General features: G+C 40.6%; 1 protein-coding gene across 1 annotated transcript in view; it reads right to left on the bottom strand.

The window, feature by feature from the left end:
• LOC135713158 (uncharacterized) overlaps positions 1 to 27,148 on the bottom strand; it is a 459,682-nt gene that overhangs the window by 83,956 nt on the left and 348,578 nt on the right. The window contains exons 4-5 of the mRNA XM_065236272.1: positions 16,654 to 16,703; positions 15,853 to 15,984 (exon numbers count right to left, since the gene is read on the bottom strand). Of these exons, the coding sequence (XP_065092344.1) occupies positions 15,853 to 15,984; positions 16,654 to 16,703 (182 nt within the window). The remainder of the gene's footprint in view (positions 1 to 15,852; positions 15,985 to 16,653; positions 16,704 to 27,148) is intronic.

Below are 27,148 nucleotides of genomic sequence, written 5' to 3'. Positions count from 1 at the left end.
AATCAGAGTTAATTTCATTCCATGACTATAGGAGCTTCTAGCCTCCTTCCAGGTGCTAAATCTGGTCTATGGGTTCATTCTTACTACAGTTGAAGCTTTGTATAAAGACTAAATTTATTACGACAAATCTCCCTGTAGCGACATTTTTACTGGTCCTTTGAAATTCCTTACAAATTCCTATCCATCGGTTAATTGTATAAGTTTCTGCTCTTGGGGGTGACCGCAACAGCTGACTTGGTAGAATGGCCGTCCGTGCCACAAGCTCGCTGTTCGTGGTAGTGGATGTTAGCTACGTACACTAAGCTCCAGTTTCCCTCTGGTGGCTGCGACCCATAGAAGAAACTTATCCCTCCATACAATATATTGCGACAATTTCTCTACATCAACCTTGCTCTAAAACGACGCACCCTCGTTGATTTTACCCATAGTTGAAATTCTCAATAGGAAAATTCTTGAGTATCGTGAATACACAATATTCTGATATACGATATACACCGTAGTTGTGAAATAATTATAGTTTTCAGGTGAGTCAAAATTTAGTTATAGCCATCACTGATCAATATATCGCTTCTTACTTTGATGTATTCGCATGATATTGCACCAAATTGTTCAAATTGAAACTGTGTTTGTTTCAATGCAATTTATACTCATATAGCACTGTGTGAGGATTCGTACCGATCGGGTGTGTTTCGTGTTAGCTCCGGATCTGACGCGTGATAATTTGATTAATTTAATTTTTCGGACACATTTTGCACTAGAGTGGCTGAAAAGTAGGCTGTGCGTTTGAACAAATATGACGTTCGTGTTCTCTTCGGAATTTGTTTTCATATAGAGGAAATGGCTCTAATGTTGGCCTATGGATCTAAGATTGGGTCCATCGCTAAAAATCTGCTATTTATCAATGTTATCTAGATGAACGCGGCATTTGGATAAACATATCCATTAGTACCATATTTTTGGTCGCTATTGAAAATTTTAGTCGATTGTTGAATGAGACCAAATAAGGGGCATTTAGGCCTACATAACATCCATTTCCCCTATATTTTGGGTTGCTGATTCGATCGAAATTACAGAACCTAATTTAACGAATGAAAGTTTAAAGAGAGTAAAATTCTGACGAGTGCTGCATCCCGTCCCGAAAACATACTGGTTCTACGTCCTTGCGCATGCCTTTAACAAGCAGTTTTGAAAGTGAGGACGAACTTCCATCGGACTTGTGACGTCCCAGCGTTCTTCGTGTTCGCGTCAGGAGATACAAGTTGCAGTGCTGAACCTGAAACTTGGTGACTTACACTTAGAGCAATCGACTATATCCGACCAGACAATTGATCCCCGTATTGGGGACCGTCTCTGATCAGGATTGCTATAACAAACGTGACATGGTTGCTTGCAACGGATTCACTTGGACTGATTTTGTGAGATTTTTTCTACTTTTGTTCATATAAACTTCATTTCAATGAATCCGAATTATCTTTGATTCGGGTGGGACTCTTCCTTTTTTAATAATATATCAATCGGAATTAATAAAAAAAAATATTAAGTAAGTTCCCACAATTAAAATTGAGGAGCACGGCTAGCTTGGTGGCTACCACTTTTGCTTACTGAGTAGAAGATCGTGGGTTTCATCCCAGGCACTTCCAAAATTAAATAACTTCTACGGTCGCATCGCCTGCTTAAGTGAATCCGGACTCATCTTCTACACAACTATCCACCTCTGCAGCATCTAAGGGGGCGTCGCTGAGTCACTGGTCTCCCATTAAGTAGATGTTACATCAACAGTATCCTTCCTTTCCCCGTAACGGAGAAGATGGGCGTGGCTGGCAATGGCAATTGTCATGCTTTTCCTGTTTTGAACTCTGATTGGAAAGCTATTCACTCCCTAATAGTTTTCCTTAAGCAATTATAATAAGAACGTTGAAGTAGATACATAATAGTTGCCAATAAGCAATCTACGAATTACTCCGTTACCAACGCAACGCAACGCACATTTTGCACTAAAGTGGCTGAAGTTTTTTGACTGTGTTATTGTGGACCGGTAATCTCATTTTGTTCTCGAGTTGCTGCTGCGGTTGTGCTTTGTATACTGCTCTCATTTCCTTTTGTTTCCCGGTACCGATCGCTTGTGTTGATGGCAAAATCGCGAACTTAGTGGAATTGTGTACAAACTATTGATTTAATCATAAAAAAATCTTCACAGGAATTTTCGCGTAACTTTTCAAAAGGACCAATGTAACATACCCACCATTTTGAGAAAATCGAAGTTGAAGTTCGACAGATTATCATTTCAACTGTTTAGAAACAGTACATATTTTTACCGTAGTCAGTGAATAATATCGTTGAAAATTCAGTAGAAACGGTAAAATCTTAATTTTACTTTGAATTTCATGCTACAATATAGAACAAATCACACAGGACGTTTTGACTAGGCATGTTGTGCATCATACATGTTACATTGGACGATTTTTCTTAATGACATAATCAAGAAGTGTTACATTGGACGTTTTGCTCTACATGATACTAGATTCCCTTTCGCAAATTTTAGAATAGTTACCTAACATCGGAAAATTGACAGGTACCCATACTTATAACCTTAGATTGGTTTTCCATGCTCCGCCTTTAGAAAATGAGCACAAATCATATTAGGCAGATCAAATATCTGAAGTAACAATCAAGTACCCATCATTTCAAACTGTACATTGGACAATTTTTGACCTATAATTATCTTAAATAAATGAAAAATTTATATTTTTTTTATAAAAACTTGAATAGAAAGCAGAACTTTTGAAAACAACTTTAGGATGGACAAACTTTCAATAAAAAAAGTTTTTCTAAGAGCAACTTTTGAGGTATTTTTGAAAATTTCATTATTTACGGCAGTTTGATGTTAGTATATGATTATTAAAATTATTTCAAACGATAGTGCCCATATCGATAAACTTCCTAAATATAACCGTTTTCAAGAGATTTCAAATTTACTTTCATCAAAATCAATTTTTTGTAGAAAATAAGCCATTTTCATAAGTTAATCGTGATTCTCCATCAGCATTGATAAGTTTTGCAAGATACACATATATTTACCTTCAATTTGTCTTTGACGATTGAACGATCAGACAACCCACTTAGGATTTACAGGGGAAATGAAAACACTATTATTTTAAATGTAGAGACCAACACAAGTTAAGTTGCACTTATTTTCATTATCAAGCATAGTTTCATCCTATTTAAGTTGTTAATATTGATGTACCTTTCCATCTTATTATTTTAGGCACATTATAATGTTATCCATGGTTTTTGTTCATGAAAAAAAGAGCTTCTCTGTTAGAGTAGCTTCAATACCAAAACAATATTTATACCTGGATATCCAAATGGTACCTACGTTTGTATATAAGCATGACCATCCTTTTGAAAACAGACATCTCAAAAAAAAAAATCTTTTTGAGTGAACAAGTATAATTTGAATATGGAACTCAAGAAGGTCGAGTGTTGCAAGCCGTTTTCTAATAAACGGTGTTCGTCAAAGCTTCGTAAATTATCCGAAAATTTGATAGAGTGGAAATTTAATTTGGATACATCTCTATCAATCTGTGATACGTGTCGCTTGAATTTAAATAGAATCGAACCATGTGCTGAAAATCTGGAACTAGAAGTGCAACCGTCAGTCATGGACATCGCGGAGCCGCAGCCATCTACATCTCGACATGGCCTCGAAGAAATACCATCAATTACGTCAATAACAACAGCATTATCTCAGGATGGTGGAGGGCAACAATTTTCCAGGACGCATAATATTGAGCTATTCAACAAGGGCATAGCTGGTATCAACGTATCGCCAATTTCGACAAAAAAAAATTCCAGAATGTTAACTATCCCCGGATACCAATGGCATTAAGAAACGCATCTTCGGTTTTCAAGCGGAAGAAGATGACCTGGAGCAACTAAAATTGAAAGCTGCGGAACACAATGAGATGATCGGACAACTGAAGGAGAGATTTGCTGATCCAGTTTCATCGAGAGACGATCAAATAAGGATTCTGACGATTTTGCCGAAATCTTGGTCAACGCAAACGGTAATGGACGAGTTTGAAACAAATAAATACATTGTATTGCAAGCTCGATGCTTGGCAAACGGGAAAGGAGTATTGGCCACCCCCAACGAATGGTTAGGACACGATTTGGATCCCGAAATTAAAAACTGTCACTGTCATTTTGTTTTGTGTCACAAAAGGAATACGAACAGGGGGCTGCAGAATGGAAAAGCATTTTTGAAAAGGCCAAAACGAATATCACTGTATTGTTCCGATTTCCGAAAATAAAATATCAGCGAAACTATTTTTTAATGACGAAGAACGCACCATTCATAACATATAAAAACATGCCAATCAAAAGCTCAACAAATAAAAATATATCCAACGAAAAGGTTTATGTACAAATTATTATTATTAAAGACGATCGAAAGTAATAAATGTAAGATGCAAATAAAAACGCATGGGTATTTCATTTATTTATATTATTTATCTTATAAGTTTAAAACCAATTTTCCAATAGTCTATTGGTGCAAGGGTAAGTTGAAGGTAAGTACATGCATATCTTGCAAAACTTATCATATTTGATGGACAATCAAGTATAACTTACGAAAAGGGCTTATTTTCTACAAAAAATTGATTATGATGAAAGTAAATTTGAAATATCTCGAAAACGGTTACATTTAGGAAGTTTATCGATATGAGCATTATCGTTTGAAATGATTTTTATAATCATATACTGACATCAAACTGAACATTTTGATGTAAATAATGAAAGTTTCAAAAATGCCTTAAAAGTTGCTCTTAGAAAAACTTTTTTATTAAAAGTTTGTCCATCCTGGAGTTTTTTTCAAAACTTCTGCTTTCTATTTAAGTTTTTATTAAAAAAATATAAAAAAAAATCAAAAACACGTTTTTTTTTATTTGAATTTTGAGGTTTATTTTAAAATTTTTTTTGCTAAAAAAACTAATAAAAAAATTCCGTGTATATTTTTTTTTATAAAGCCTTATTAGTTTTTTTCTACAACCAACTGTTTTTGAACTACATTTTTTTTAAAGTATGTATGCAAAAACACATAGGCCCTTTTCAAAAATTACCCTTGAGTCAAAAGGGTCTCCTATCCTGCGGAAAATACTTGGTCTATCATACTGAAAATATGTGCCAAGTATCATCCAGATCGAAGATAGTCAAGTTTGATGACTGACCGATTTGGCGTGGAATTGGTCAGTAATGAAATAATATGTACGTATGTAGTTAACTAACTTGTTGCAGCAATTATTATTCTAAAACAATAAAGGGGGTGTGACGGAAAATGTCCAAAGCTTAGTTTAGTAATATTTTGATTCTAAATTTCTGAATGCTTGTCAGTTTGTTTTTTAACTATTTATAAAACATGTTTGCAACGTGACATTCGACCTTCCTTAACTTAGTCTGTAAAGGCACAGCTTCAAAGCAAGACCACGTGGGAGGTGGCTTGGTTCGATTCCCGATCCGGTCTAGGAACTTCTTGGGTTGGAAAATTTCTCGGCTTCTCTGGGCATAGAGTATGATTGTACTTGCCACACAATTATACTAATGCTAAAATGGTACAGGCATCGAAAGCACTCAATTAATAGCTGTGCATCTAGAACACTAAGTTGAGAGCACGCAATAAGATAATATGCGATAGGCAATAAGCTTGAAATGCGACGAAGAAGAAGAAGAATAAACTTGACAACGACCATTATTTATAGAATTGTATGTGTCATAATTCGTCATCAGAAACTTGTTTGCATATTCAAAAACTAGATTGTGAAAATTTACATCAGTTCCGGAAGCAAAACGTTACAATCTCCCTAAAGCGAGGTTAAAATTTTCTATAGCGACTGTTGTTTATAACGACAATTTTCAATAACGACAGAGCTTCATCTGTGTATTAAAATACACCCTCCCATTTCGAAATTTCAAATTAATCAATATTTCATTCCGCAATATCCCTTTGACGTGCCGTAGCTCATGAATTCCTTAGCGTCCTTATTTCAATTTTTCATCCGGCGGAAAGTACCACCAATTGTGCCGATTCCTTTTGTCGACCATCAACAAAAGACACCCGAAGCACGCTGAAACTGGACCATTTTCATTAATATTCATTGAGCAGTCCCTTCGCTTCCGGGTGCCATACTAAGATCCTTAGAATAAGGCAGCGGCAGCATCATCATCGTCGATCGGCATCGATTGAACGCGGAACTTCTGCCAATTTCCGGCAGCTTTAGTCGTTAATTTGATTTTTCTTTCGTCTCCTTTCAAGCGTATTTAAGGGGTACTTATTCCGACAACTTGCCACCTCGTGACATGAACTCGCTGAATTAGCACAGAAACCCAGTGGTGAACGCTTTTCAGTCACGTCACAGGTTTCCAAACCAAAGTGCTATTAAATTACCATTCTACGACAGTGCAAATCTGTTTTTGAAGCTGCAAGGATTTGATGGACAAAAAATCCCCCACCCCTGATTTGTTGGGGATGTAATTATCCCGAAGCTTATCATAGCTTGGTTTGCAAGATTTTGAAAAGCTGTAAACGTGTTCTTGCGCTGTCCAACAAGACAACAACCATGCCGCCTGATTGTACAGCGGAAATTCAAAATGGGATGGACCCTGGGCTGGCTCCCCCTGGGAAATTAATAGCTTTTTACTGTTGCTTGCGATGGGCAGAACAAGTTACTGACTGCAAGCAAGCAGTTGTATTGCCAGGCGAGCATTATTGTTCGGTGAATTATTGTTTGCGAGTTTAACGTAGCGTAGAATTGAATACAAAATTACAACCATTAATCAACGGGTTTCTCTTTATTAGTACTGTGGAAGTTGGTACCGAACGTAATGAACCAGATTTGCCTTGCATAGACGTGAGCAGATTTTGGCTGGAATAAAGAGAATAATTAAGGAGTATAATCTTGAAGATGGTCCAGATTATTAGGAGCCTCATAGCCTAGTCAGTAAAGGCATGTTATTACCAAGCCGGAGGCGGCGGGTTTGATTCCCAGTCCGGTCGAGGGAATCTCTCGGATAGGAAATTTTCTCGACTTCCCTGGGCATAGAGTATAATTGTGCTTGCCACACAATATACAAATTCATGCATTGCTAATTGGCATCGAAAGCTCTCAATTAATAACTGAGGAAGTGCATTTAGAACACTAAGTTGAGAGCACGCAGTAACAAAGTTTGAGATCAAATTGTAAAATAAATTTGCTGTTTTGATTACTAATTTTGATCTTATTTTGGTTGAGTTAAAATGAGAACAAAATTTTACAATGTTTAATCAAACGAAAAACTAATCCTGCTTTCGTTGAAATCAATTTGATTACTGGCTTTGTATTCATAATATTTAACTGGGCCTGGCAAAATTTCGTACACTGGATATATTTGGCCATAGTTCGACGAAAAACTACTGTTCGTGCAGGCCACTACTACTGCCTCTACCCTTAACATGAAATAGCTACTGTACCTACCCATAGATGTCCCCACTTGTCCCCATATCATTGTCATTGCTTGTTATGTTACAGTAAATATACGTCTGTAGTTCTTATACCTCCGCCATGGCAGGATGGTCAAATAATAGTTCTCGTTTCAATTAATTATCACACAACGTACAAATCGGGTCCTATCCGTGCGCGATCATAATGGTGCCAAGACCAGCCGTTCGATACCCGCGGGTAACGTTTTATCGAATTTCGATATGATTGTCCTTTCCGTTGCAATTCCGGAGAAACACTTCTTAGTGCATCAGCATCAACTCTGAGGATTCGGCTTCTCTCCCAGCAACGATGGTGTGGCCACCAAGGTAGCCATCTAGCAGAGCATGTTCGCTCTTGGCTCACCGTGAACCGCAAGATTCTTGCCCGAGAAACATGCTCATTTCAACGGCGAGTGCGTTTTCCAGATTATTGAGCAGTTATATGTGATCACTATAGTGTCATCAGTTTATTGTACGGACGAACAATACATCGACCAAGCAAAAGAAAGATCACAACAGAAGCCGTTTGACCCAGTTTGCTTACGCTGCGCCAATATTGATGATGTATTGCCCCCGACAATGCAGTGACAAATGTTTTAGAATAATTAAAGTTTTTTTTTTTAAATATCATGTGTACAGTATAAAATCGTTGGTTTTGGGGGGGAGTATGTTTGTGCAAACGTTCACTACCTGGGTTCTTACCCTACCAGCTTTGTGTTGTATAGTATCCCTATACACTATCAATAAATAGAGTAGTATTTCGAATACCTCCGCCATGGCAGGACGGTCACGCAAACTGTGTCTTTTATTCATACATCTGTAGCGGCCACACCATCGTAGCTGGGAGGGAAGCATAATCTTCAGAGTTGATGCTGATGCACTAAGAAGTGTTTCTCTGGAATTGCAACGGAAAGGACAATCACATCGAAATTTGATAAAACGTTGACCGACGGGTATCACTACAACAGTGCATTGTGTAACCATTTTTAAACCTGTGACGATGATGAAGATGCAGAGTGAATGGCGCCATAAACTCCGTTCCTGGCTCACAGCGAACTACGATAGTTCTGGTCAGGAAACATGCTCCTTGTTAACGGGCGAGTGCATTTGTCGGATTATTCTACAGTTAGCGTGAATGCTTCACTGTATTCTTCGTTTCATCAAAGTTTAAAACCGGTGGTTTTGGGGGGCAGTATGTTTGGGCACACGTCGAACATATGTGCAGCTGCCCTATACACTAAAGATGTATCCATCCACACACACATGTCATTACAGTGTCTATAGTCTTGTTCTGTTTAGTATTGTATTGAATGATAGACGATAACAAATAAAAAGTCAATAGTACGTATGCCTCTACCATGGCAGGACGGCCAAAATAATCGGTCGTGTATTTTATTTTCACAACACAACGTCGAAAGGGTCCAACCCATGCGCGATCATAATGGTGCCGTGACCAGTTGCGCGAACCGTTGTGAAAGTGACCGATCGCAAAATATCGAATACTTGTTGTGATTCAACACCAGTGCTATGAAGGACTCCACTACACTACCGACTACGATGGTGTGGCTTTACAGTAGCCATCTGGCAGAGCATCTCGCACCGGGTCTAGCTCACCCTACGGTACTGCTGCAGACGGCACAGTACTTGGCTAGCAGCAGATACTCAATTTCAACGGACTAGTGTCTACGTCAGATACTCCATAGACTACGTGTTAACAACAGTGTACACTCTTTTCATCGGTCAACAATGGACAACAAGCAGCTCGCTTATCAGCACTGAATGTGCAATGGATAACAGCAGATTCACTGTCGAAATCATCAAGTCAAATGAAAACAAACTCGTTTTTGGAGGGGAGTATGTTCGTGCAGGCGACTACTACTGCCTCTACCCTTAACATGAAATAGCTACTGTACCTACCCATAGATGTCCCCACTTGTCCCCGTATCATTGGCATTGCTTGTTATGTTACAGTAAATATACGTCTGTAGTTCATATACCTCCGCCATGGCAGGACGGTCAAATAATAGCTCTCGTTTCAATTAATTATCACACAACGTACAAATCGGATGCCATTCTCAATATGTTGCCCTTACACCAATTTGTTAAAGTACAGGCAGCAAAAGTGCTTTCCAGTTTAACCGTCAAATAAACTTTTAGATGGTGACTTGGTAGGAAATCTAAAGATCCTTAAGCATTTCAAGTTAAATTCAGCTGTAAAAAAAAATAGAATATTGGATGGTAACAAAGACAAACTACGATATTCCCTTCAAAGTGGTTAAATCAAGCTGCCATACATGGGAGTCTGGTGGGTCAAACATACGTCCAGGATCTATTGCATTTTACACCGACGGCTCGAAGATGGGTAAAGATACTGGAGCTGGGGTCTTTGGCCCTGGAGTTAGTAAAATCATACCAATGGGACATAGTCCCACAATATTTCAAGCAGAAACTCAAACAATCATAGAATGTGCAAACATCTGTCTAACAAGAAAATACAGGTTTGCCAAGATCTGTATATTCTCGGACAGCCAAACTGCTCTTAATGCGTTTAAGGCGGTCACATGTCGATCGAACGTAGTTCTGAGTGCCCGGCATTGTGGCATTGAGGGTAATGAAAATTCCGACCGTATAGCAAGACAAACTTCTCCATCAAACTTCATCGGTCCGGAACCATTTTGTGGGGTCTCTGAGTGTACTATAAGGATGGAACTCAAAAGTTGGGAAACGTCCATAGTAGAATCCAACTTGAACACCACAGATGTATCCAGACAGGCGAAAAGATTTATTAGACCAAGTGCAGCAAAGGCCCGGATTTTGCTTAATCTTCGTAAAAGAGACCTTCGGGTAATAACTGGTTTGATGACTGGTCACTGCCCTAGTGAATATCGGTTTTGTCAATTTGAAAACGAAACTGCTGAACATATAATCTGCAGCTGTGGAGCACTGTTCAATAAAAGAATGTCAATAGAAATTGAAGCTCCACCACCGACACCGCTTCTGCTGACCTTTTCGCTGACTTTTTCCGAAGTGTTTTCGAACCCGATCAAACTCCTCCACCGCAGCAATACAGCTACCAAGATACGACATTCACCTGCAGCAGCTCATCTTCAGTCAAGACGCTATTCTCAAACCCCTTTGCTCAGTCGATCCATCGAAAGGTCCAGGCCCGGACTGTATTCCACCGTCTTTCGTCAAGAACTGTGTAGTATCGTTGGCCACTCCCGTTATGTCTATTTTCAATCGATCGCTTAAGGATGGCGTTTTTCCGGATGCCAGGAAGCTTGCCTCAATTGCACCAATCTTCAAGTCCTGTAACTTGAGCTTGAGCTTGATTGACCGCCCACGGTTGCTACTCTGTTACTGCCAGATACGCTGTAATTACACAGAGAGCCAATAGACGATGCTTGGGACTAGCAATCATCCTCAATGTGTAAAAACTGGTGATCTTAAATTAGGCAATACCAGCGCCGGCCGCGCCCGAACACAGGTCAAGAAAGGAATGGGAAGGATTGTGTTGACATGACACTCGCTTTGATGGAAGCCGAGAAGACCTCTGCACTTCCACGAGGAATCACTGGGATGTTGGATAAGAGGGTTGGGTTTGCAGCAGGGTTCGTTTTTGGAAACGATAAGCTGAATTGATGTCCTAACGATCATATAACGCAAATGAACTTGGGACTAAACCCATGGTCTTCTGCTCAGTAAGCAAAAACGTTTGCCACTAGGCAGACGAGCACCTTTTTAATCACCGAGTTGCTGTTATTACCATGTAGTCATATTAACAAATAAAACGATTGACGAATCTTGAATGTGGATGGGCGTGAGATTAGACTCATGATGTTCTGCTCAGTAAGCAAAAACGGTTGCTCTAAGGCCACCGAGCCCCTCATATCACATAATACCGTTGCTCAAATTTGTGTATCCATTCAAACCCGGAACCAATGACAACAACGAGTTTCGCAAAATACACGATACACAAGCGATTTTACCATACATCATACTTTCACGCGACGTTCAATGATAGGGTCCTATCCAGGATTACATCTGAAAAATCCAAATCTGGCCAACGCCCACCTAAACCTGTTCTAATCCACCTGAAATGACTAACGAATGGAAGACTTTGACTACCCAGCCATGCAATAGTCTCATTCCGTGCCTTATGGCAACTTGATGATTATATTGCGCTCATCTTTTGGCACCACCCAGGCGAGATTTGGTCCTGTACCCAATGCTTAACTTATCTCCATTCCACTCAGTTACTCGCAATTTCTTGTGATATAGTGGGCGGAATATTATTATATGAGACAATTCAATGCAGACGTCTTTCCAAATTTGGCAGATCGACAGGTAATCGGTGAGATACCACGATAGTTGCTATTCAACAACTCGACAACGTCCCATCGTCAACGCCTGCTATGATAATTTCCCATTGCAGACGCCAACGAAATGACGTCATCGAGCTATCGATCAACTACCCTGGTTATCGCCTGGTACCTTATAGCACGATGCTAGGAGGCGAACCGGAAGAATCGATGAGCTACCTCTCCCCCTACACCGATCTTCAAGTCCTGGAACATGCACAAAGTGGAAAATTACCGACCCATCTCGATCCTGAACTGCTTGGCCAAAGTTCTCGAAAGTCTTCTGCATGAGAAGTTGTATCCAGCTGTTCAACCCATAATCTCAGAGTTTCAGCATGGATTCATGAAAAAGCGCTCGACAGTCTCTAACTTGATGACTTACACGAACTCTTCTCTAAGGCTTTTGACAAAGTCCCTCACGACCTACACAGCAAAAAAATAATTTTGATATCACGTCAAAGTGGATGCACTACAATCATGTCGAAAATATGGTGTAATATTACTTGCTAAAAAGGACAAAATTATCATTAATACAATGCATGAACTGACATTACGCTGCTTTTACTGCATTTGTTTATTTATGTGGTCATAAAAATTACATGAAATTTTCGACATGATTGTAGTGCATCCACTTTGATGTGATATCAAAATTATTTTTTTGCTGTGTAGCCATTATGAAGCTAAACCGCCTTGGTCTTCCACCGTGGATCGTTTGTTGGTTGAAATCATACTTATCATCCAGGAAGGCTTTCGTTAAGGTACGTGATTCCAGATTCAAGGCATTCCATATACCATCGGGGGTTCCACAAGGGAGTCACCTAGGACTTCTCATTTCCGTTCTGTTTATTAACGACGTGTGTGATATGGTGCCTCCCTTAGCTCAGTCGGTAAAGGCGCAGCTACAAAGCTAGACCATGCTGGAGGTGGCTGGGTTCAATTCCCGGTCCGGTCTAGGAATTTTTCGGGTTGGAAAATTTCTCGGCCTCTCTAGGCATAGCAGTATGATTGGACTTGCCACACAATTATACCAATGCAAAAATGGTACAGGCATCGAAAGCTCTCAATTAATAACTGTGGAAGTGCATCTAGAAAACTAAGTTGAGAGCACGCAATAAGCTAATATGCGATATGCAATAAGCTTGAAATGCCAAGAAGAAGAAGAAGTGATATGCTAAGTTCCTGTAAGTTGCTCTATGCGGATGATCTTAAGCTGTACCGTGTGATCAAATCGATCGTGGATTGTTGCGCACTACAAGCTGATATAGAGCGATTGTCATCCTGGTGTCAGATGAATGGAAGGCAAGCCAATGTTGCCAAATGCAAAGTGATTACCCTTACCCGCTCTCACTTTCCGATCATTTTTGATTACTCTATGAATCAATCGCCGCTAGAAAGGGTTAATGCCATTAAGGATCTTGGGCTCATCTTGGACAGTAAACTACGGTTTAACGAGTTGCAAAGGCCAACTCCATTCTAGGATTTTTGCCCCGCAATACTGCACAACCCGACGACGTGTACGCCCTGAAAGCGCTGTACTGCTCTATGGTCCGAAGTGTTCTTGAATATGGAGTACAAATTTGGGCTCCATATCATGCTGTTCATGTACTGCGCATCGAGAGAATCCAGAAACAGTTTATAAAGTTTGCATTACGACGTCTGCCATGGACAAATAGAGGTAGCTTACCTCCGTACGAGCATAGATGTGCGCTTATTGGACTGCAAACACTAACAAATCGCCGAGTCTTTCTCCAGAGGATGTTCATATTTTACATGATTAGTAATCATATTGACTGCAGTTGTTTGCTCGGGAACATCAATTTCCACACTCCAGCTCGCCGTCTCCGCAACTATTACTTTCTGTGGACTCCCGGACATCGTACTGCTTACGGTTATAACAATCCTCTCGATAGATGTTGTAGACTGTTGAATGATGTGTGTGATATTTTTGATATTCATATAAGTAGACCACTTTTTAAGAATAGGATTAAGTCACTTTAAACAGTCTGTATGGCTAAAATGTCAAAGATGGTGGTTAAATAAATAAATATTTGGGGAAGGAGTATTAGAACCCTTTGAAGTTTGGCAAAGCAATCCCAAAATGGTATTAGACAATGTAATGTCAACAAATGTCTATCACTCCTTATTTCCAGAGTGATTTGAGATTTGGGCGTAATTGCATTTGTAAACAAACACGTCAATCACCGATTTCTCGCGAATAAAACCTCAATCTCGAAAAGTAATAACACTATGAGGTAGAGGAATGATTCCTCTATCATTTGGTATAGTTTGTTTGTGAGATTGAGCTTTTATTAAAGATAAATTAGTAATTGACGTTTTGTTTACAAAAGCAATAACACCCAAATCTCAAATCACTCCGGAATTGTGAGAAAATATGTGACTAGCACCAAAATAAAATGGGTCAGACAACAATATTCCTAAGTAATGGACGCAGTAGTAAAAAAGGCTCTACAGATAAAAAAAAAACTGGGCCTAGCGTAAATGGAGCGTCCATGCTTCTCACGCTGAAATAATTGAGTTCAAATCTCATCCCAGACATATCAAGAATGACCTAAAATGTGTTTAACAAAATATATAAACAATAACCGTAAGTTCAACGACAGATGGGATTAAATTAAATTTCTAACAAGACGTTAACAACAAAACTTGATGTTACATTACTTTAATTAAAAAAAAACACTTGACTGCATAATGAAAGCTTCAATAGGTACCTGTCTTCTGTCACAACAATTGAAATTATTCAACAATTAATTATGCTAAAAATAGCCAATTTAAATATCGATTTGTTTTCCTTTTGTTAATCGACTTTGCTCGGGTAGAGTGTCATAGACTGATAAAATTGGCTTATTGACTCAACATTCAACTGAACCAAACCTTACTTTTCTAGAAGCAAGTAATGAGATGTAAGGTTGCCTGCCCTATTGTTTGACATGTTTTTTTTTTGCCTTTCTTGCATTTTCCTGTGGAGTGGAATTCATCTAAGCACAGCATTCCCTCCATATTTGCGGTGGGTGGTACCGTCCACCCACCACTATTTATCTGCTATATTTATACTAATTGAGCTGATTTTCTGTAGATAATCAGTTTATGGTTGACACTAACCATATACCAAAATTCAACGTAATTGGTTGAAGGACAACCGAGAAATAGCCCATACATGGAGGGAACACTGTATTTGAAATTCCTAAAATTTCCTCCATCCTTCGAACAACTTCCCTTAGGAGATAATAATACTTCTCGTGCTGCTGTGTAAATCGTGTAAAGAAGACCAAACGAATTCGGTGAAGGGTAGTTCATTTATGATAATAAACAGCCACGTTCCAGTCTACTCACGCCACTGCCCGTCGAATGCTTGCGCATTTCTCACCTCCCATCGCCACCCATCGTCGTTAGCTCCCAGTTGGAAATGCGGTGAATTTCTTGAACCAAATATGGATTTTTGAACTTTAGATGTTCGTCTGGAGATGAATAAAGATAATCAGAGCGAAATTACATCCTGTAATTTATCCTCGCGATTGTTGACTACTGTTTTCCGGTCGGTTGATGCTTGGGTTCACAAAAATGAGTTTGGTTTTAGCAGTAGTTTTCTCCGCCATCCACTTTGTTCGGGAAATTTGAACTGGGTAAGAGAATAAAAATTGGCACGAATGTGCTGATATCATAAATCAGCGCTAAGGGACCTAATGGAATCAATTTGACTCCCTGCTGCTTGCACTGGCTGCTACACCAAATGCTGGGTGATTTGTAGATTTGGTGGTTGTTTGTGTGCTCAGCAGCTGGATTAGACAAGTTATTACCCCCAGCGGAAAGTTTGTCAGTCTGGGTCGGTGAGCTTGTGCTAAACCAAGTTCGGGATGAAGAAGGAGCTGAGAGGAAAAATAAAAGTTATATCATTCTCAACACGAGTCACGCGGTCGTCCTTGAATGGTGGTCTGGCAAACAACAGAACAAGCCACTCACCTGTTCGCGGATATCTCCCTTCGAGTAGACGGGTGCTCTCGAGCCGGGTCCCGTGTCGAAAGGGCGTCCTTTTTTCCTACCCATATTTTCATCCTCAGAATCGTAGCTCCGAGCGGCTAGATTTGTGTTCGACTGCGTTTGTTGGACCGCAAAACCAAGGCAATTTGCGTGGGACGGTAGTTTATAAGCATGAAAGCGTGGTGGAAAAAAAAAGAAGAGAAATAACATGAAGTGATGGATGAGGATTTCACTATTATTTTTTTTTGTGCGGTTGCGAGGATAAGTGTTGAGTTTCTAAGTGGTCTTCAGTGATGGTCAGGTTTTGAATTAAAGGGGTGTCAAAATCACCGCCAAGATGAAAGATCTCTAGAGTGAAATAATCTGAGTACTACTGTGCTAACATTATGTACATTCAAATTGGTTTGATGTTTTTATGCTTGACAGCTTCTTTTTTTCGCAGATGATGAAGAGCAAGCAATCTCACTACATCATGAAGGGTAAGTGTTCCAGTTATTGCTACACATTCCAACCTTGCGTGTTTCCGGTTCTGGTACAAGGCATTAATCTGTGCCCTACTAGAAATGTAGACTCATAGCTGGAACACTTACCCTACTGTCAGTGTCATACGAAAAAATGTAAAAAGGACACGTTTCCTCGTACAGCGCAATTTTACCTCATGTGGTATAACTGAGAGTCACAAAAAAAAAATAAACTTGGGAGCCATGACATGACTTGAGGAAGCCAGAAGGATCGAACGTGAAAAAAAGGGGGTTATAATTTTTTTCCGTTTCTGGATCGTACCTGTGAGGTGGAAGCTTCTATATTTCCGAGCGAGGAAGCGTGATGCAAACCTGAAATGAGGAGTGAGAAAAATATAAACAGTCAGCAAATGTGGTTCAAATTTTGTCATTCGAATGTTTTCTGGTTTCATGGTAACGTGTTTTGGCTATTCATATTTCGTTTTACATGTGAGAAACCGCTCGGAGCCTTATAAATAACACGGTTAACGCGGTTTTCTTCTCCTACGGTAGATATTGAAGCAAACCAAAACCAGTATGTTATACTACCCATTGACGTTGTCGACTTTCCTTTTCGGTATGATGGTTCAGTTCAAAATTATTTTATTCATACGATTCAATTGATATTTTTTTTTTTTCATCTGCAAAGTGGCTTATCAGTCTATCTTCACGCTCTTAATTAATAGCACGTGGATTAATGAAAACGTTGATTTAGAATGATGACGTATGGAGCAAAGTTGATGGACGTTACATGATGCATCTTTTGAAGATATAAGTTTTGTAATTAATCGCCCTTAAAGTAAGATACAAGATTTATCGTATCACATTATCGCTTGCAATAGCTTGTGAACATTTACGAGGAGGGGTTGGCAGTATTGACAACTAGTGATTATGTTTGTGTTTCATGCTTGAATTTTTAAGCATTTTTGGTTGAATTTTGGTGCAATTAATCAGTAAAATTGTGTTTAATGGTTTGGTTTAGTGTAGTCTGATCAAGGGAATGTGGGAATTATAAGAGTTGTACGTGTTTGCTCGAGAATGAGCTAATTTAGTTATTTTTTTTTTCACGGGTAGTCGCCGCGATTATGTTTCTACTTGTCGTGAGTGCCTTCATAGTGAAAGGTAAGCACTCTAGTAAAAGTATGGACGACTGTCACCACAAAACACCACAAACGGTTCGTAAAAATGTACTCTTTTCTTCGATTGGAACACTTTTCGAACCTATACACGCAGACAAATGGATTTTTATTTCAGGGCCTAATGTATTTTGTTATTGATTCAAACATATTGTAGCACTATTTTAACAAAACATATTTTTGAATCAAAAAAATGGTTTTAGAATAAACAAACAGATTATTGCCTATACAACCGGTTTGTTAATTCAAAAATATTTTTCTTTGAATTAACCGAATAATATATTTGAATCAATACCAAAAATATATTAGGCCCTTAGCCCAAAATATATCCATTTGAATTTAAAAATCATTTCTTTGTGTGTTGTTCCTTTTTTTTCTTAGCGTACTTTAAAAAAACTGCCCGGTTTACGTGCTGTTGTTGACTTGGGTGTGGGTGTGATTCTTAGGCTGTAAACCATTTGTCGAGTTAAATTTAACTCATGGTTAAAAGTGACATGGTTAGAAGCTGTGTCACGTGTGAGCAGTGTATTAGTAGTAGGCTAGAAGTGTAAAGCAGTTTTAGCATAAGCGTTCAGTGTTCTCAAAATTCTTTAACATGATTCCTCATCGGATTTGCAGAAACGGATGGCTGTTAATATTGTGAGACTTTTCCAAATACTTTTGTTAATATTTGATGATTAAATTTCTGCGGTTTTGCAATGAATTATTCCTATTTGTGAAAGTTATTCACCTTATTCATGCATAATTTTGCAATACAAAAATTTAATTTTAATGACAGTTTATGTGTTTAGAAGAAATATATTGAAACCAGATTGGTAGTAATTTAAGCTCAAAATAAGCTGTCAAGAGTTTGAAAGTATTTGTGATGATGATGGGTTTTTAGGGTCGTTTCAGGAATTGCATCACATTTCTGATTCCGGGGAGACAAGGTTGCCAAACAATATATATATATATATATGTGTGTATTTATGTATGTATTTTTGAGATTGTACATAATGTATTTTTTTTTTCCTTTGGTTTGGTTTTTCCGTCCATCTTGTTTTTCGTGCTGAGCACCAATGCTACCGACGTGCCAGGAAGGCAGCTCCCACACCTGGACCCTACCTATCGACCCATCAACTCATGAACCGGGGACCAACGGCTTTACTTCCCATCCGAAGGAAGGCGTGATCAGAGAACATCCCGGCGGCGCCGTCTGGGATTGAACCCAGGCCTGCTGGGGTGAGAGGTAATCACGCTTACCACTACACCACCGGCGCCGTGTAATGTAATTTTAATTTATTCAATTTTTAACAAAACGAAAATTCATTAACCAAAGCACAAACACATTGAAAAAAATGATATGAACTATATTTGGTTTAGCTTCGTAAAGTAGTTGACGCCTGATAAAGATACCATCCCATTTTAAAAGCTTCATGTCCATGTCACTGGGTTCAAATGATTTTGATCATGTAAGGTGGTCTGAGCAGATTACCGTTGGTTATATCTCAGACCCCGGGTGCGACCAACCAGAGAGGATGCATCCTACTGGAGGCAATGGCCAAACTGGACGTTGTACTATCCAACACCGGCTCGGTCAGTACCTACAGGAGGAATGGTGCAGAATCCGTCATCGACGTGACATACTGCAGCTCGAGTTTGGAGGGCAACCTACACTGGAGGGTCGATGACGGTTACACCCATAGTGACCATCAGGCGATTCTGTACAGTGTGGGGCCAGGTGAGAGGCGAGTGGCAGGAGGAAATCCTTCCAGCGCTCGAGGCTGGCGGACTTCGGCGAAGCACTGAGGCGGGAGCGAATAACCCCGGATCTGACTGGGGAAGAACTGGTAGCAGCGCTGACAAGGGTGTGCGATACAACCATGCCTAGAAGAGCCTATCCCAGGCATGGCCATAGACCGGTGTACTGGTGGAGCGAGTCGATTGCTATCCTCAGGGCGTCTTGCCTCCAGGCGAGAAGGAGGATGCAACGAGCTCGTACGACTGAATCTCGGAATCTCTTCGAGTGGCTAAGGCGGCCCTCAATAAAGAGATCACCAGACGCAAGCGTGTGTGCTTGGACAGCTTATGCCAAAGCGCCAACACGAACCCATGGGGGGGGGATGCCTACAAAGTGGTCATGGCAAAGACCCGCGGCGTGACGGCACCCCCGGAGAGATCACCAGCGGTACTGGCTCCGATCGTTGGGTTCCTGTAGGGACGTAGACTCCTGGCCGCGGATCCCAGGCGCGGATCAGGGAGAAGTGTCTAGAGTGACGAACAGTGAACTTGGCGGTATTGCCAAGTCGCTGGTGGTGGGCAAGGCCCTGGGCCTAGATGGGATCCCGGTTGTCGCTCTGAGGGCGGCAGTTGCGGAAAATCCAGACATGTTCCGTTCTGTTTTTCAGACCTGTCTGGACGTAGGCATCTTCCCAGATGCGTGGAAGCGGCAGAGGCTGGTGCTGCTCCCGAAGCCAGGAAAACCCTCTGGGGATCCGTCAGCATACAAGTCCATTTGTTTGCTGGACACCACTGGGAAACTGCTTGAGAGGGTCGTCCTCAACAGGATGTTGGCTTACACCGAAGGTATAGACGGCTTATCAAGCAGCCAGTAAGGGTTCCGTAAGGGCAGATCCACGGTGGCAGAGGTGGTCCACTGGAAACGAAGGGGCATTCGTTACTGCGCGGTGGTAACCTTAGATGTGAAGAACGCGTTCAACAGCGCGTGCTGGGGGGCGATAGCCCGCTCGCTACACCAGCTCCAAATTCCCGGAGGGCTGTATAAGGTTCTGGAAAGCTACTTCCACAATCGTGTGTTGACGTACGACTCAGAAGATGGCGAAAAATGCGTTAGAGTCACCGCAAGAGTGCCACAAGGCTCCATCCTGGGCCCGGTGTTATGGAACGTCATGTACGATGGACTGTTGAGGATAAAATTCCCGGTAGGCGTGAAAATTGTAGGTTTTGCCGACGATGTCACGCTGGTAGTCTACGGGGAATCCATCGAGGAGGTAGAGCTGACAGCGGCTCACTGCGTCAAGCTTGTGGAGGAATGGATTAGATCCAGGAAGCTGGAGCTTGCCCATCACAAGACGGAAGTGGTCGTAGTCAACAATCGCATGTCAGTACAGCATGCGACGTTGACAGTCGGCGGAAGCACAATTAGATCTGTGCGCTCTCTGAAACTCTTGGGGGTTATGCTCGATGATAAGCTCAGCTTCGGCTGCCACGTCGAGTACGCCTGCAAGAGAGCGTCTATGGCTGTGGGGGCATTATCCCGTATGATGCCAAACAGCTCGGCAGTGAATGCTAGTAAGCGCAGTTTCCTCGCTGGGGTCGTAGTATCTATCCTCAGATACGGTGGCCCTGCGTGGGCTGCGGTACTGGATATTGACTGCCACAGGCGGAAATTAGAGAGCACACACAGGCTAATGTGCTTGAGGGTGGCCAGTGCATACCGCATTATCTCGAGAGAGGCCGTCTGTGTCATAGCAGGGATGATGCCAATCAGCCTTATCATTAAGGAGGATGTGGTGTGCTATGACGCGAGGACCGTTCGAGGGGTGCGCAACAACGCGCGAGTTGCGTCGACCGCGAGATGGCAATCGGAGTGGGAAAACTCCACAAAGGGGAGGTGGACTTACCGCTTGATACCTTTCGTATCAAGCTGGGTCAACAGGCGCCATGGGGAAGTAAACTTCCACCTGACACAGTTCCTCTCAGGCCATGGCTGCTTTAGGAGCTACCTGTATAGGTTCGGACATGCAAGTACTCCCATCTGCCCCACGTGTGCTGGCGTCGAGGAGACCGCCGAACACGTTGTGTTCGCCTGTCCACGCTTCGAGCCAGTATCGAGCGCTATGCTAGCGATATGCGGAGCGGATACCAGTCCGTATAACATCGTTCCTAGGATGTGTGGTATCACCGAGAACTGGAGCGCGGTGGTGACTGCGGTCACCCACATAGTTTCGGAATTACAACGACAGTGGCGTGCCGAGCAGCAGTTGCCTACTGCCCGACTAGATCGATAGAGTATTGCTAGAGAGGCGCCATAGTGCTACAGCGGCCCCTCCCACGAAGTAATGCCTTTGGGTGGTTCAGGGGAGGTCAAGGGCCAAGTGCACAGGGTAAGTTTTAGTGGGTCGGGAGTGAAATTCTCCCATCCCCACACCCTGAGTTCCTTCTCAGGTGTCTGTGAGCAAATTCCCCCCCTGTATATAAAAAAAGACCCCGGGTGCGAATAATTATTTATTTACATATTTGTGTTCATATTCAAACCGCATCGGTAAATTGATTTCGTTTATATAGTTTTAAATGTTTATAAAATGTGATAAAAGTGAGCTCGGTGGCTTAATGGTAGCCATTTTTGCGTACTGGGCAGAAGTCATGGGTTTAATCCCAAAGCCCCTTACACAATTGAGCCCGCAGGATTGCTTAATTTTCTTGTCAGGCTTTAAAAGATCGCATCACTTTCCAAAATGATTTCTGATCAAATTTACCTTCCCTATTAACAAAATGTCTCTCTTGTGACAACCGTGGAGATGCAGAGGTGTATTCGGTCTCTAGTAACAACGCATGTCAAACTAACAATCTTTCCCTTCCCACGAGGACCGTAGGACGTGGTTGGTGCCGTTATTGACCATATAGATTATTGAATCTTCGAAAGGTTTACATAGATTATGGTTAGCTTATTCCAGGCCCTGGGATTGGATTGTCAATCATCGAGTAGAAACTACTGAAATATACGGTCATCTAAGCTCAAGCTCTAGCTCAAATAGCGTGTAAGCATTTATATTGACGGTGGCTCTGTATCTTTTACTCCTATGGTAAAATCCCATTAGCATCTGTCAATATGTCCATGAAATCTAGCGGACTTTGTATTATCTCTTGACTCCACCATGGCAGGTAAGGAAATGTCCACCATAATTCACGCACGGACTTACGTTCGCTTATGGGATTTTAGAAATGAACTAGCCTAAGGCTAAAAATCTCTTAAATAAAGAATTAAAAAAAAAAAAAAAAGCTTATGGGATTTACCGTAGGAGTAAAGAGTTACAGAGTAGCCGACAAGGCGAATTGTCAATTGTCAAGGTAATGTGGACACTCTTTTTTCGACTACAACTAGAGCACGGGGGGATTATCAAGGATTTATTAGCGAGTATTTTCAAGTTGGTCAGAAGTCAATCAAGGGCGTTGTTAACCAGTCATAATGCCTGTTTAGGTATGCAAAATTTCTTTGTTTCTTCGGCCTGGTTAATATGGTTAATATGGATTAATTACTTAAATTACAGCCGTATTTTGTAGTGCGTAAATTTCATTTGAAGAAAAATCAATTTGACGCTGTTGAGAAACATAGAGAGGTTTGAAACCTTGGATATTACAGGTATCGATAAGCGCTCGATTTCATTTGTCGTCCTTCTTGCAAAATTCTTGCGAAAGGAACGATGCAAGGTCACCTCAAAATTCTGCATATTTTCCTCATGGTACTACTATATAAACCGGGACACTGGTTGCAAATTGTTGCTGCTTTTTTTCTGGACTTCAAACTGTATGCATCTAACTCAAAATTTGTGGGGTCGTATTTCCTCCTACGATCCGACATTAAATCAAAGTTTGATGAAATTGGTTCCGAAAAAAAAAGAGAAATTACGCAGTAAAAAATGGTGCTAGTGTTCCAGCGTTGAATAGAAAAAAAAAAGTTAAAGTCTGGAATTTCAAGTGCTTTCCCCTGGAATGGTAGTTCGGAGGGTCAGAAACACCCTGCGAAAATTTTAAATCATTTGGGAACCCCTCACTCAAAGGGCTTGAACTTTGTATGGGAAAAATCGACAAAATGTATGGGGGAATGACCCACATTCACATGGCACTGTGGTACGTTTGTGAACAAACTTTTGGAGTATTGGGAACATCTTGACTAAAGACCGAATGTGAATCCGAGTTACTCCCGAAAAGTTATTAGCTTTTCAAATGAACACAACCTACTTTATTTTTGGGGAGGGCCTAACGCCCTTGTGCGGTTTTTATTTTTACGAACAGGCATACGAATAGCAATGTTTGCATGGGTGTAACTTTTTTGTTCGCTGAAATTTTCACAGTGAGTTGAAAAAGGTTTGAAATTATGGTCTAATAAAAATTGGAACAGATTGGCTAAGTGGTTCCGGTTTTAATCTCGGGTTTCAGAGAGGCCATCGGGAGGAGAAAAGATATCAGCCGTCTAGAACAAGGTGGAAATCCACAGCAACAGGCATCTATGCCACAACCTGGTTCTAAATTCTGAATGTTCACCGGAAGACCATCTGGTGACACGGATCAACCTTAATCTTGATTATTATGTATTTTTGATCATAGTTAATTATTCTCTGCAACTGTATGAAATGAAGTAAAATGGTGATATTTGACATTTGGCTCCGAGTGGTGATCAGATGACCCACCAAAAGATTCGGAACATCCGTAAAACTGATTGCTGCGTAAATTTTATCAAAGTAGACCTTGATTTTTTTCTGCAACTATATGGAATAAAGTAAAATGGTAATTGTTGACATATAAGCTCGATATTAGCTCCCAGTGGTTACCAGATGGTCAACCAGAAAATTCGGAAAATCCAAGCGGTAACCAACTCTACACACGATGACAAGCAGGGTGCCTTCCATTCATTTTGACTAAAAAAATGTTTTACGAAATTATGGAATAATAAGATATTATGATGGTATTTTGTATGTGTTAGTAACAAGAAAAGATGTTAAAGCTTGTGTTTGACACATAAAACCTTCAAATTTAGCTTTGACAGAGCCACAATGAGCGATTTTCTGATCGCCTCTTCGCGAAGAGTGAAGAGCGAAGAGCGGGTGAGATAAATGACAAAATCGCTTATTGCGACTCTCATGCAGCAACATTGGCTGATATTATGTGTCAAACATAAACTCCACAATCTTTTCTTGTTGCTTACACAAACAAAATATTATTATAATATCTTATTATTCCGTAATTTCATAAAACATTTTTTTTGCCAAAATGAATGGAAGGCACCCTGATGACAAGTATGACACATAATATAATATAAAACAGCATCACTGCTTTGTGTTGACAAGTAATATGCGGCTAATATAAAGCTTAGCATAAAGCCCTATGTTACCCGTACATCAGCCTTATATTGCAAAAAGGCAAATTAGCGGGCTTGTTGGTTACTTGGGATGTTACCTATCGTTGCTAAGGTTTACTGCTTTGTTTACTTCAAAGTAAGGGGGAAGTTTTCTTTTTCAGTTTATTATTTTTTGTCGATTTTCCACCGAGGTTGTCCCAAATCATAATTAAAGATTGCACTATTGACGTGACCCTCCGTGCCCTGGGGATGGACCTCTAAAGAAAGTCTACAGGGTATTTTAAGGATGTCCATAGTTTTGAAAGGATTTATGTTTTGGGGGAAACTCAAACAAATTAGTCAGAGTCCCTTGCTGCGTAAAATAGGCCTGCTTACCACTGATGGCCATAGGATCCGGATCGAATGCAAATTGTATAGGTAAAGAGAATTGTAGAATCCAGTTCTAATTGCAACATTGATGTATGGTGTCAATAAGAACCCGGTACAGAACGGTCCTGCCATTCTGTAGATGCGTCTGCAACCGCAGCAGTTTCTCCCGGAGAACCACTAGGTACGATTGACGGTCCACCAATCAGTCAGCCGTACAGCTCATTCTATGGACTGAACCATCTCGGAGTTTCGATTGACTGTGGAGACTGGTGGAGTTAGTGGATCTCGTATTATTTAGCAACATTAAGAAGGATTCTGATGCAGAATTGTAAAAGTAACGGATGTATAATTGTAAAAGTAACTGATGCAGAATTGAAAGGCAACGAAGCTATTCTGAACCGCGGTATGATTAAACGCAATCGGAACCGCCAGCATTTTCAGGGCTATAAATGTTGAATTCCGGCAAAACCAAGCAAGGATGAAAAATATGAATGAATATCAAGCAGAGGCAAAGCGGATCAAACGTTGGCAACCGGTATCAAAATCCTGGACCAGCATTGGGATACTAATGGATATTATTCGATGGAAGATGTTGTTGAACGGATTGAAAGTAAGAAGTTGAGAGCCATGAGAAAGACGTTAATGAATAATCTCAGTGGTTTCAGCCTCATATTTATTTATTAGGGTGTTCACATGTTCAAAGTCATTTAAAATCGCAGTCGTTTGACTATCTCACCAAAAAATGTATAACTCAGTTAGACGAATTCATTACCCAACAGCGACTGCTGACATTAGGAAGCTACTGAAATCCTATTGCCCTGATTGCCCGAGTAGCATGATGATAATGTAATGCATATCTTTCACTTGTCGGTTGAGTACTTATGATACAGAATTCGGTGAACGTCTACCAGAATGACACCCGGTACAGAACTTTCTTCTCATTGGTGGACAACTTCTGCCATCAGTCACCCTTCTCCTTCTCGTGAAAGGGCAGAACTTCGAGGTTGGCAACGGTCAGCGTATACTAATTATCAGTTCCAGCAGTGGCCGACGATCTAGCGCTTGTCAATCTTTTCATTCGTTTGGCATCGTTGAACCAAGAGGAGGAATGAATGTTCTACAAAAAAAAAAAGACTCCCATGCGTGTTAATTGATGCTCGTATTACTTATAAACAGGACAGGCACAGTGATTATCTTCGTATATACTATGCAATATGCACAAAAATAGCTCGTTTAATCATCTATGAGAACTTGACAAGGTAAACAAATAATCTCAAAAGTCATAACTGCAGGGTTGCCAAACTCATAGGGTACTGAGGCCGACAGCTTCATTGTCACACTTCGGCATATTCGGCACAATGCTGGGCCCAGCTTTTGGAACAGATAAAATTTTCTAAACAGATTCAGATGTGCAGAGTTGAGTACCCCTTGGGAAAATCTTTAAACTTGATTGCTGTGTAAATTTAATCTAAGTAGGCCTTGATTTGTTCTGATACTATGTGGAACATAGTAAAATGGTGATTATTGATATATTAGCCAGTCATTGCTTCTAAGTTTCCACTAGATGGTCCACCGGAAGATCTGGAACATCCGTAAAATGTACTGCTTCGTAAATTTGATCAAAGTAGGCTTTGATTTTCTCTGCATTTATATGCGATGAGGGAAAATGGTGTCTGCTGATATATATGCTGTCATTGACTCCGAGTGGTCACCATATGGTCCGGCGGTAGATTCCGAACATATGTTAAATTGAATGCTGTATAAGTAGACTTTGATTTGATCTGATACCATATGGAATGTAGTAAAATGTGAATTTTGATATATTACCCATTATTGGGTCTTCCACAGTAATTTCCACATAAACTTCAAAAGGCTTGTGCCAAATAAGTTCTTTACTAAATGAGTTCAAGTTTAATTTTAAGAGGCTTATAAGGCCCCAATTTGGAACCGTTGGAGCACTGTGGAGCGGTAATTTAAAATTTTGCATCAGTCTAATGAGCATCCACCCAAGGAGAGGCGTGATCTAAAACGTCTCAGAAACTATCCACGTAGTCTGTGGACAGCCCCTAAAGTGTATTCATCGTAGTGTAATTCTGAGCTAATTCTATAAATAACGCATGGGATCATATTAGAAAAATATTACAACCATTATTTCCTCCACTTCCGGATTTAGGAAAAACAAACCATTGCTCTAT

The sequence above is a fragment of the Ochlerotatus camptorhynchus genome, unplaced genomic scaffold (assembly GCF_037179485.1).
Source record: "Ochlerotatus camptorhynchus isolate MF236.1 unplaced genomic scaffold, CSIRO-AGI_Acam_v1.1 ptg000539l, whole genome shotgun sequence".
Classification (NCBI taxonomy): domain Eukaryota; kingdom Metazoa; phylum Arthropoda; class Insecta; order Diptera; family Culicidae; genus Ochlerotatus; species Ochlerotatus camptorhynchus.
Note: the sequence above shows the minus strand (reverse complement) of the source record. Positions and strands in the feature narration are given on the sequence as shown.